The sequence below is a fragment of the Crocuta crocuta genome, unplaced genomic scaffold (assembly GCF_008692635.1).
Source record: "Crocuta crocuta isolate KB4526 unplaced genomic scaffold, BGI_CrCroc_1.0 scaffold1161, whole genome shotgun sequence".
NCBI lineage: Eukaryota > Metazoa > Chordata > Mammalia > Carnivora > Hyaenidae > Crocuta > Crocuta crocuta.
Window position 1 is genome coordinate 448,636 of NW_027531894.1, and position 11,846 is coordinate 460,481.

Below are 11,846 nucleotides of genomic sequence, written 5' to 3' on the forward strand. Positions count from 1 at the left end.
TTCTCTTTTCCTGTGCTTTAACTTCCTGCTGTTCTGTTTTAGGGGCTCACATGCACTCTCTCCCTCTCCCTCTTCCCTTTCCCCTCTAACTCCCCTCTCCCTCCAATCTCCCCCCACCAATCTGGTTTTGTGGCCACACCTGTGCTGTGTAATTTCCGGGTCTAGTATTTTAAAAGTTTTTCAGAGTTTCCTGGTAGTTGTAGCTGAAGGGCTTCTTGCAATCCTAGGAACCACCAGGGCGGGTCCGGGCACAACACTAGTTGTTAATAAGCTGAGGCCGAACAAAACCTATAAAGAGGAGGGAGCCCCAGGCTGAGGGAAAGTCTCCAGGGCCCACCCACACCCCTAAACAGGGAAGTGGGGTAGCTGGCCAGGCCTGACTTGAATGCCACGACAGGAAGCTCCCCCTACCTCCTCAGCCTCCAGCCCTGCCCTGGTGTAACCTGACACTCAGTCGCTGGTCCACCCTCTTGGTACTCGGCCACTTTTGAAAAGCTAGGAAATAGAAACTTTGGAGAAATCGAAACTATCGGGGAAGGGGGCCCCAGAGCACTCTCCAGCATCCGGACCACAGCTGCTCTGACTCAGATGGTGAACTGCAAAACTCTTGCCCCTCCCTTAACTACCTAGAGGAACCTAAATTGGAGATGTTTCACAGAACGTGAGTGTTCACCTAGATAAATGTTATCTGAGTGACACCTCTATATGGCAGGGCAAACATGTAATTACCAAATGTCTACTCTCATTGCCCCATAAATTGCCCTTCTCCTCCTGAAGCCCGAGGCCCCTATCCCATTCCCAGGCTCTAGATGGCATACATTTCTGTGTTTGAGCCTTTCGTGAATGTGGCGTTTTACGCATACAAAATTTAATTTAATTTTCTCCTGTTAATGGTTCTCATGTCAACTTAATTCTTATTAGCCAGAATAGTAGAGGATATTTTTCCGTGCTGATACTGCATGTTTGCGCCACAGGACCCTCTACCTTCTCAAAGTGTGCCAGGAGAGGGAATGACGCGAGCTCTGGCACAAAGTGCCTCTTTGACCTGGGACGTTCCTCTCCATCCTCTAATGCATTGTTGGTGGGCCCCTCAAAGCTCTGATTTGCTGATCTTAACCCTGCTCATGTGGGCAGGTCTGCTACCAGGTCACCTGCTGGTCCGAGACCCCACCCGGCTGGACCCACCGCAAAAGTTCTTATGCAGAAGGCCAGTGATGCCAAAATGGTGGTCAGAGGGAGGAAGGTGGGGGATGGGCAAAATGAGTGAAGGAAGGTGGGAGGTAAAGGCTTCCACTTATGGAATGAACGAGACACTAGGATAAGAAGCACAGCATAGAGAATATAGTCAATGACATTGTCATATGTTGTATGGTGACAGATGGCAGCTACACTTGTGGTGAGCCCAGCATAATGTACAGAAGTAAAGACTTGTGGAATCACTATCTTGTGCACTTGAAACCAGTGTTAACATCGTGTGTCAACTCTACTTCAATTTTTAAAAAATCAATCACTATAATACTCCATATTAAAAGAATGAAGAGCGGGGAGCCTGGGTGGCACAGTCGGTTAAGCGCCCGACTTTGGCTCAGGTCATGATCTCACAGTTCGTGGGTTCGAGCCCCGCGTCGGGCTCGGTGCTGACAGCTAGCTCAGAGTCTGGAGCCTGTATTTGGATTCTGTATCTCCTTCTCTCTGACCCTCCCCTGATATACTCTCTCTCTCAAAAATAAATAAAACATTAAAAAAAATTTTTTAAAGAATGAAGAAAAACACCATGTGATCATCTCAGTTCCTGCAGAAAAAGTATGGAAAACATCCAACAACCTTTCATGATAAACACACACACACACACACACACACACACAACTAGAAATAGGAGGGAAATTCCTCAGCCTGNCCACTTGGCACCCCAAATGTCACCCCACACGGACCCCACACTGCACCCCACACGGTCCCTACGTGGACCCCACACCGTGAAGGCCAGGACTGCAGGTGCCAAGAGAACTACTTGACCCTTTACTCTTAGAAAGAGCAGTGTCCTAGCGACTCAGCTGACCTGAGCCTGTCCTGAGAAGGGGGCACAGGCCTGACAGTGGAGGCAGAATGACCAGACTGCCTACGGTGACCCCCAGACAACACCTATGTGACTTGATTGGGCCAGGGAGGAGGGACACAATGTGGGGCCCTCAGATGAGCCAGCCCTGTGCTCCAAGCAGCTGCCAAATGGCCGGGATGCTCCTGTCTCCAGCCACAGCTGGCTCCTGGTTCCCAGGGACCCTTGGGAGATGCTGGAGGCTCCCTTCCAGGGCAGGCTGCTGGGTCCTGACCTGCAAGCAGCAAACACCCACTCCCCTCCCTGGAACACGGACTTCAGATCCAGGAAAGGTCAACAGAATCCAGAGAGGAGGCCTGTGACGGCTGAGGTGTGGGCTTCGGGCACTTGGGGGGCTCTCTCTGGGGGCTGGAGGCCTGCAGCAGGCTTGGGGCTGGGGTGAGGGGAGGGTGGGGAGACTCACATCTGAGGAAGAGTCCCCAGGGCCCACACATGCCCTTGACTGAGGCCTGTGTAGGAGAGCTGAGACAGGATCTGGCCTGGGGGCCTGGGACAGGAAGCCCCCCTGAGACCACAGCCCTTCCTCCCGCCCCGCCCCGCCCTGGTGTAACCTGACACCCTGTACTTGGTCACGCCCTCCTAGCGCCCAGCCATTTCCCAATTCCCCAAATACCATTAAAAGGAATCTTTGGAGAAATCGAAACTACCCGAAAGGGAGAGCCCAAATCACGCTCCAGCATCGGGACCACAGCTGCTCTGTCTCTCACCATGAACCGCAATTCCCAGCCCTTCTTTCCTGGCACCCACACTGGTGTCCCCCCTAGTTATGAGATGCTCAAGGAGGAGCACGAGGTGGCTGTACTCGGGACACCCCAGAGCTCAGCTCCGGTGACAACCACCGTGATCAATATCCGCAGTGAGACGTCTGTGCCCGATCATGTCGTCTGGTCCCTGTTCAACACGATCTTCATGAACTGGTGCTGCCTGGGCTTCGTGGCATTTGCCTACTCTGTGAAGGTGGGTGTGTGTGTGTGGGTGGGTGGGGGATTCTCCCAGAAAGTGCAAGTGAGCCTGTGGAGGTCCGCCTGCCCAGAGGGCACGTGGGGTGGGCTTGGGGAGTTCGTGTGTGTAGCATCGAGGCTGCAGGAGGGGCCTGGAGATGAGCAGGAGCAGCCTTTGTCCCCACGATTCCAAGGACATCCCTCAGACTGAGATGTGGCTCCAAGGCTCTGCCAGAAAGAACAAAGGAACTCACAGGAAGCTGTGTCTCACTGGGGAGAGGGTGTCGCTGGACCTAAGCAGAGAGAGGGGCCCCGGGGTCTGCAGGAGAGGCTGAGAGCCTGAAGAAGGAGCTGGAGGCCCCTAGAGGGAGAGGACCCAAGGGCCCTCTCCTGCTCAGTCTCCAGGGAATGGGGAGGGTGGGTCCCTGACCTGGGTGAAGGGCCTGTGGACGGGGACCAGCCTGGCTCTCACCAGGACCCGCGCCTGATCCCACTCTCCATCTCTTCTCCCCAGTCTAGGGACCGGAAGATGGTCGGTGACATGATTGGGGCCCAGACTTATGCCTCTACCGCCAAGTGCCTGAACATCTGGGCCCTGGTCTTGGGCATCCTTCTGACTATTACGTTCATCATTCTTTGCGCCACTGGCTCGCTGGTGGTTTTCCAAGCAATTTCAGAGATGGTAAACCGTTACTGAGGGTACTAGTAGCCACCCATGGCCTGAGACTGTCACTTCTGTCGCGGCATTTGGTGTACACGGCAATCTACAACTGAATTCAATAAAGCACGTGTGTGTGAGGGTGCTGTGTTGGTACCTGGGGAGGGCCCCGCTGAGACTGTCCAGCCTGCCCTGTGCCCAGGTCCCCCCTGCCCACCTACACCCTGCTCTGTGTCCTGTGTGTGGTGGGCAGCACGTCCTCCGGCGTTTCGTGTGTCTGGCTTCAGTCTCGGGACGACTAACGGACAATAGATGTTGTAGGGTTCCTCCTTCCCAGAGGTCTGAGCCCTGAACAAATGGGTTCATTTGTGGAAAGGTGGCACTGAGTCCAGAATGTTCTCAGCTTCCAGGAATCCACTGGCTGGGGAAAGTTGCAGGGCACCTGACCCAGGGAGTCCACAGTCCACCTCTGCAGCCCACGCTGGCCCTGCCCTTGCCCTGACTGAAGTCAGCTCCCTTACCTCGTCTGTCATGACCCCACGTTGTGGGCACTGTGCATGACCCAGTGCTGACCCAGCCCACACCAGCTGGACAGGCGAGGTGGGACTGGGGCAGTGACTGCCTCCCCTTTCCTCCCCTGACACCCCGGCCCAGCTGGGGCTCACCCACACCTCTGTCCCTGCTCCCAGCCAAGTGCCCTAACTCAGGGATGCACTAGGTGGGTTGGGGTACTCTGGGTGGAGAGGGGCACGCTGGTGGATCTGCCCCTCCGGGGTGGGGAGGGACTTGTTCTGGGTCGGCAAGGGGCAGGCCCCAAATCCCGCCCAAAGGGCAGGGCAGCTCTGACCTTCCTGGACCCGCAGTGTGCCTGGAAAGGGACCCAAAGCCTTGGCCAGGAGCCACCCGGACCCTCTTGTGCCAGGAGCACGTCTGCCCTCCCTACCCTAATCCACCCTCAGGACCGAACCCGGGCATCTCAGGAGTCCTGCCCATCCATCTTCCTCCTGGGACCATTACAATCAAAGCCTGAAGAGAATATTCCTCTCCAGCGCCCTTTGGAGAAGCTTGGGACGCTTCCCNGCAGGCCCCAGTGCCATCCTCACATCCCACCTGCCAGCACCACCCAGCCTGGGGTAGGGGCCCTCAAGTAGTTGTCTTGGCACCTGCAGTCCTGGCCTGCATGCAGTGGGGTGCCGTGTGGGGGCCGTGTGGGGTGCCGTGGGCGTTCCGTGTGGGTTCCGTGCGGGGTGCCGTGTGGGCTCCGTGTGGGGCTCCGTGTGGGGTGCCGTGTGCGTTCNTCCGTGTGGGGTTCCGTGTGGGTTCCGTGTGGGGTTCCGTGTGGGGTGCCGTGTGGGGTGCCGTGGGCGTTCCGTGTGGGGTCCGTGTGGGGTGCCATGTGAGGTCCGTGTGGGGTGAGGTCAGGGAGGGGCTGGGACATTTGCCTGCAGGCCCCCGTGGGTGCCCCCCCCCGAGTCCTGATGTGCTGCACTCAGCAGTGTCTGTGGGTGCCACCCCCACCGCACGTCATTTGGAGCCACCGACATGCTCCCCCTGCTTGAGGCAGTAGCTCACCTGGGTGACCCTTTCCACGGTGTAGCTGCTGAAGACGCCCCCGCACGTGCACAAAGGTAAAATGTCCTGATGTCACTGCCAAGGGATGTGTTTTAAGAATGATGGCTTTTGTGTTACGTAATCTATGTGATTGATGGATTACAGGATTTAATTTTAGTCGTGGGCCTGCTCAGATGGACTCACTATTTCCCTGGAGGTGGATCAGCTCTCCGACAGGACGTCTCTCAGTTTATTGAGCCTGGATTTTATCCTGAAGGTAACATGTAATCTGTGTGCCCAGTTGTGTGGCTACATCAGCAGGCCTTCATCCCAGTCCCTGATCCCACCCTCCACTCTGTCTCCCGCCAACCTGCAGCGCTGGGACACACTCTCTGTGTCCACTCTATAAGCGTCCACTTCTCCCCACACTAATAGGGTGGCCAGTGCCAGCTTGCAGCTGTGCTCCAAGGAGCCATTCCCTTCCCGTGGATCTTCAGGACGCCCTTGAGTGAGGGGGTATATAGAGCATTAGACTCCAGGACACCCTTGAGTGAGGAGTATATAGAGCATTAGACTGCAGGACACCCTTGAGTGAGGGGGTATATAGAGCATTAGACTGCAGGACACCCTTGAGTGAGGGGGTATATAGAGCATTAGACTCCAGGACACCCTTGAGTGAGGGGTATATAGAGCATTAGACTGCAGGACACCCTTGAGTGAGGGGGTATATAGAGCATTAGACTCCAGGACACCCTTGAGTGGCATGGGTGCAAGTCCCACCTCTGTCCAGATTTCTGCCTCACACCGAGCTGCCCCCTGGAGAACCAGGCTGGGAAATCTTCCTTTTCCATCGTCTGGTCCCAAGGGGTTCTCCCTGCAGTCCTGGTGAGAGCAGAGGGACAGGTGTGGACAGCAGTGGTGGATGACGCGGCTAGCGCAAACTGCCTGTTTGATCTGGAACATTCCACCTCCATCCTCTCACACATCAGTGCTGACTTGGTGGGTCTGGCACAGCCCTGCCCATGGTCGGCAGGTCTGCCACCTGGTGGCCCATGTCCGTCCTTAGAGATAGGATAGGACAGATTTTGGCAGATCACTGTCCACACACCCCAGCCCTGAGGATGACTGGGTCCACATCTGGCACAGCAGCTGCACGCGGGGCTCCCACCGGGTTGTCGGCAGCACTCCACTGTCTCTGCCAGGGTCCATCTGGGTCTGGGGGTCAGACTGGTGAATGAAATGGGGCTCTGGTGGGCACCAGCACCCTTGCGCCTGTGAGGGTTCAGGGTGGCGCTGAGTCCTGCTACTCTTCCCGGGATGAGGCACTGTTCTTTACTTCTCCCTCGGCTGGGGGTGGGGGTGGGGAGTGGGGAGCAATTGCAGACATCTCCACCTGGCTGCCCACAGCACAACGGCTCTTAACCCTGAGGACCGCTGACCCAGTGTGAGGATGAGCCAACCACCAGTGATTTCTTTTCCCGTTACTTGTCTCAGGAGGCTCCAGGGCCCCCCTGAGAGTTTGATTTCGGGTCTGGAGCCCCACGATTCCTTGGATGCGATGTGCCCAACCTGAAAAAGGGGCCAGGATGAGGCTTTGCCTGTGGAGATATTTACCTGGGCCCTGAGTCCAACATTTTCGAAGCTGTACGATTCTAGTGTCTTCAGGGTCCAGGACAAAGAGTCTGTCATGCGCTGTGTGCAGACGTTGGAGACGCGCTTCTGCCCCAGTCCCTCGGGCGCTCATCCTTCCCCTGTGGGTTCCACACTCTTTCGGGACCGGAATTTTTTTCTGAGACCAGGTCACAGTGCAGGCTCAGGGTCCTGGTTTCCCATCCCTGCTTCCTTGGCTGGAAGAGGCTGAGGAACATCACTTGCCTGTCCTTCCCTTCTGCCTCTCGGGACGCAAGAGAACGGTGTGACCAAGTGCTGCGGTGGCTGTTGGCAGTTATTGCACCCACCTGGCCTCCACATCCTGCCATCATTGCTCTGTTCCCCTGTCGGCGTGTCCCACCATCCACCCTGGGGCAGAGCAGGTGACCGTCCACAGCACTGAGTGGCATGGCTGGCCCTCGCCCTCCATCTGTGAGCGGGGTGTCCCACCGTCCTGCCTGGCAGAGCCCGACGGTGATGGCTTCTCCAGCTTCACCTGCTCTACCCTGGGTTTGGATGGAAGCCTTGGTAAGAAGGTGGGTACCAGGAATCTAGTGAGGAGGCTCCAGGGAACATGAGTGTGAAGCCTCTTTAGGTTGGGGGAGAAGCAGGAGAGCTCTGAGGGGCGAGGCAAGGGGCTCAAGATGAGAATGTGCAGAGTTGGCCAGGTCCCCCCACTGCGAGTCCAGAAGGCTGAGACTCCTGTCCGGCTGGGCAGGGGTCTGGGACACACGGAGGCGACGCCCTTCCCCGACCCCGGCTGGCCCCTGGGCGGCCAGGAGCAAGTCGTTCCCGGACCCGCTGGGGTGAATCCACCAGCGTCCCCTCTCCACGACCCACCTCCCTGGGACTGCCCAGCTGCTGCTCACACGGGTGGACCCCTGGGGAGCCGGGGCACCCCATGCGCTTCACGGTCCACTCAGGGCATCCCCAACCAGAGTTCGGTCCGGGGCGAAGCGCTGCACGGGTTGACATGAGGGGTGTGGACCTCCTGCCGGGACTGAACCGGGAACCTAGCGTGAAGAGCTGCAGACTTCACGGGAGCAGAGTGGCCGGGACTGACCTGGACCCACTGCAGGAACCCAGGCGAGCCTCGACGTCCCAAAGGGCAAGGCGCAGGCAGACAAGGGGCTCCCTCCCTGACACCTGCCTGTGGCCACCGGGACTCGCCAGCCTCTCCAGGGTGGCTGTGCAGGGCATGGTGGCTTGGCCACCAGAGTGTGACCCCACCCACTCCCTCTGGGGCCTGGGACAGGAATGCCTGCCTGGGGCAGCTCCTCCTGCAGGGGCTGAGGATGGCCCTCTGGTCCCCAGGAGTGGCTGGGCTCTGGCAAAAGCTCACACCAATGCCTGAGGGCCCCCAGTGGCTGGGAGACCCTTCCTGGGGCACTGGGCAGCCGCTGCTCCCGGCAGGGCCACTTCAGTTTGGGTTGAGGGAGTGAGTCCTTCCTCTCAGGCTTCCTGTCCATCCAGGCTTCCTCACCAGGTCTGATCATTGGCTTCTGCAGTCAGCCCACGGTGGAGAGCTCTGGCCCTCCCCTGGGCCACGGGCTGTCCCCACCCTCATCCCCAGAGGCGCAAGGACAGAATTGGGGGTCTGCAGGAGGCAGGGTGCAGGATGCAGCAACGTCTAGATCTCCCAGGAGGTGCTGGGAGGGCCAGGGCTCTGGCAATGGCATCCACAGATACAGAACCCCGTGGCCTTCCCAGAGGATAGGCCCTGCCCCCCACCCCAGGGATGCATAGCTGGGCAAGGGGCGAGGTGGGTTCAGTCTCAGGGGCAGGCCAGCGACACTCAGCAGTACCCCCCACCCACGAAACATCACTGCACCGTCACACACAAGTGTATTTTATTGCATTCAATTGTGGTCAGGTAATCTCTATGACAGGGTAAAGGGCTGGGTTCTGAGGGATGGACCCAAGAGCCCAAGAAGCATGGCCAGCAGTGGATGGTGAGGACATGGTCCTTGGCCACATGCATCTAGTCGTAGCCTCTTTGTTCCCTCTTATTCTATTATATGTATAGTGAAATAGTCAGTAAGCCAGTGAGTTTCAGAATGATGAACGTCATAGTTCAGAAGTTCAGAATAGTCAGAAGGAGGCCCAAGACCAGGGCCCAGATGTTCAGGCACTTGGCGGTAGAGGCATAAGTCTGGGCCCCAATCATGTCACCGACCATCTTCCGGTCCCTAGACTGGGGAGAAGAGATGGAGAGTGGGATCAGGCGCGGGTCCTGGTGAGAGCCAGGCTGGTCCCCGTCCACAGGCCCTTCACCCAGGTCGGGGACCCACCCTCTCCATTCCCTGGAGCCTGAGCAGGACAGGGCCCCTTGGGTCCTCTCCCTCTAGGGGCCTCCAGCTCCTTCTTCAGGCTCTCAGCCTCTCCTGCAGACCCCGGGGCCTGCCCTTCTGCACGGCCTCTTCACTGGCCTCACGCCCCATCAGGGCGGAACAGCCTTTGAGTACGTTGTGTCCACTCTGGACCAGACTTGAGGTCTAATAATTTCCCTAATTATTCTGGGAAGAAGAACTTCTTTGGGATGGTGGGGACATAGGCTGACCCTGCCCTTCCCATGCACTCCCATGTGGCCTTACCCTTTGCTCCCCCTGGGAATGGTTACACTAGCCACACACACACACACACACACACACACACACACGCTCGCGCACACACATGGACTCTCCACACCTCAAGTGCCCTCTGGGCAGGTGTCCCTCCACAGGCTCACCTGCACTCTCTGGGAGAATCCCCCCTCCCCCCACACACACACCTTCACGGAGTAGGCAAATGCCACGAAGCCCAGGCAGCACCAGTTCATGTAGATCGTGTTGAACAGGGACCAGGCGATGTGGTCGGGCAGGGACATCTCAGGCTGGATGTTGATCACGGTGGTCCCCATGGGAGCTGAGCCTTGGGGCGCCGCCATTACAGAAAGATCATGCTCTTCCTTGATCATGTTGAAGAGGGCCAGTTGTGCTATTGGGATGCCAGAGCCTGGACCTTTTGTGGGGTTAAGCCCGGATGTGGGTGGTCCCTGCTCAAGCTGAGCCCCATATCAGAGTCCCCTCCTCCTGTCTCAATTTGGCACTTCTGTTTTCTCAGAAGTTTCCTATGCCCGGTGTTTTGTAACTGGGCGACTTGGCTGGGCAGTAGGGAGGTGGACCAAGTACAGGGTGTCAGGTTACACCAGGGCGGGGCGGGGCGGGAGGAAGGGCTGTGGTCTCAGGGGGGCTTCCTGTCCCAGGCCCCCAGGCCAGATCCTGTCTCAGCTCTCCTACACAGGCCTCAGTCAAGGGCATGTGTGGGCCCTGGGGACTCTTCCTCAGATGTGAGTCTCCCCACCCTCCCCTCACCCCAGCCCCAAGCCTGCTGCAGGCCTCCAGCCCCCAGAGAGAGCCCCCCAAGTGCCCGAAGCCCACACCTCAGCCGTCACAGGCCTCCTCTCTGGATTCTGTTGACCTTTCCTGGATCTGAAGTCCGTGTTCCAGGGAGGGGAGTGGGTGTTTGCTGCTTGCAGGTCAGGACCCAGCAGCCTGCCCTGGAAGGGAGCCTCCAGCATCTCCCAAGGGTCCCTGGGAACCAGGAGCCAGCTGTGGCTGGAGACAGGAGCATCCCGGCCATTTGGCAGCTGCTTGGAGCACAGGGCTGGCTCATCTGAGGGCCCCACATTGCCTCCCTCCTCCCTTCCCCCATCATGTCACCTAACGCCCAGGATCTTAAGGGGAAGGGTGGGGACGGGGTACCTTGATGGCTTAGTCAGTTAAGTATCTGACTTCAGCTCAGGTCATGATCTCACTGTTGGTGGGTTCAAGCCCTGCACTGGGCTCTGTGCTGATGGTTTGGAGCCTGGATCCTGCTTCGGATACTGTGTCTCCCTTCCTCTCTTCCCCTCTCCCCACTTTCTCTCTTTTTCTCAAAAAAAAAAAAAAGTTTTTTAAATATTAAATAAATAAGTAAGTAAAAGGGGAAGGGTGGGGAGAACACAGAAACAGAGCCGGCTCCCCAAGATGCTTGCCCCACTCCTGGTCCTTCCTGAACTTGTACTCTTTCCTCTTCTGCCTCAATCCACCCCCACGGAAAGATGGGGTCATCAGAGAAAGAGAAATGTTGTCCCTGCGGTAAAGCAGTTGCTGTAACTCCACTGCTATTACCACCACACTGTCCCTTCTGCACACAAGAAGCAATGCCGACAGACGCCTCGCCCCCTCTCCAGTCCTCGCTCAATGTCAGTCACCCACCAGTCCCCCTACTCTGCTGTTTGTGGCCTCAGGTCAGGTCCGTCCCCTTTCTCCCCTGAACTTTCCAAGCACCCCCCAGTGCCTCTTCCCTGTCCTACTGTGTGACCAGGCAGTAACCTCTTTGACATCAACTGTAGCAACCTCTTTCTAGAGATGTCTCCTGAGACAAGGAAAACAAAAAACAAAAATAAACTATTGGGACTTCTTCAAGATAAAAAGCTTCTGCACGACAAAGGAAACAATCAGCAAAACTAAAATGCAGCCTACAGAATGGGAGAAGATATTTGCAAATGACTTGTCTGATAAAAGGTTGGTAACCAAAACCTATAAAGAACTTAATCAAACTCAACACCCAAAAGACAAATAATTCAGTGAAGAGATGGGTAGAGGATCTGAATTGGCATCTCTCCAAAGGAAACATACAGATGCCAACAGACACATGAAAACATGCTCAACATCACTCAGCATCAGGGAAATACAAATCAAAACCATGACGAGATAGCACCTCACACCTGTCAGAATGGCTAAAATGAACAACTCAGGCAACAGCAGATGCTGGTGAGGATGTGGAGAAAGGGGAACCCTCTTGCACTGTTGCTGGAATCCAAACTGGTGCAGCCACTCTGGAGGACAGTATGGAGGTTTCTCAAAAAGTAAAAAAAAAAAAAAAAAAAAAAAAAAAAAAAACACCCTCT

The 11,846-nt window shown here is 56.7% G+C and overlaps 3 protein-coding genes across 3 annotated transcripts in view; 2 read left to right on the plus strand and 1 right to left on the minus strand.

Moving 5' to 3' along the window:
- The first annotated feature begins 2,720 nt into the window (after nucleotides 1-2,720).
- On the plus strand, nucleotides 2,721-3,853 carry LOC144239344 (interferon-induced transmembrane protein 3-like). Its single transcript, XM_077773371.1, has 2 exons — nucleotides 2,721-3,070; nucleotides 3,569-3,853. The coding sequence occupies exons 1-2, from the start codon at nucleotides 2,822-2,824 to the stop codon at nucleotides 3,749-3,751; spliced, it is 432 nt and encodes a 143-aa protein (XP_077629497.1). The 5' UTR covers nucleotides 2,721-2,821; the 3' UTR covers nucleotides 3,752-3,853.
- A 5,134-nt stretch (nucleotides 3,854-8,987) lies between these two features.
- LOC144239371 (interferon-induced transmembrane protein 3-like) lies at nucleotides 8,988-10,064 on the minus strand. Its single transcript, XM_077773406.1, has 2 exons — nucleotides 9,684-10,064; nucleotides 8,988-9,107 (listed from the first exon to the last, which is right to left on the minus strand). Exons 1-2 carry the CDS (start codon nucleotides 9,867-9,869, stop codon nucleotides 8,988-8,990), a joined length of 306 nt encoding a protein of 101 aa, XP_077629532.1. The 5' UTR covers nucleotides 9,870-10,064.
- A 1,032-nt stretch (nucleotides 10,065-11,096) lies between these two features.
- Nucleotides 11,097-11,846, plus strand: part of B4GALNT4 (beta-1,4-N-acetyl-galactosaminyltransferase 4) — a 42,402-nt gene continuing 41,652 nt past the window's right edge. The window contains 1 exon segment of the mRNA XM_077773407.1: nucleotides 11,097-11,138. Coding sequence (XP_077629533.1) covers nucleotides 11,097-11,138 — 42 coding nt within the window.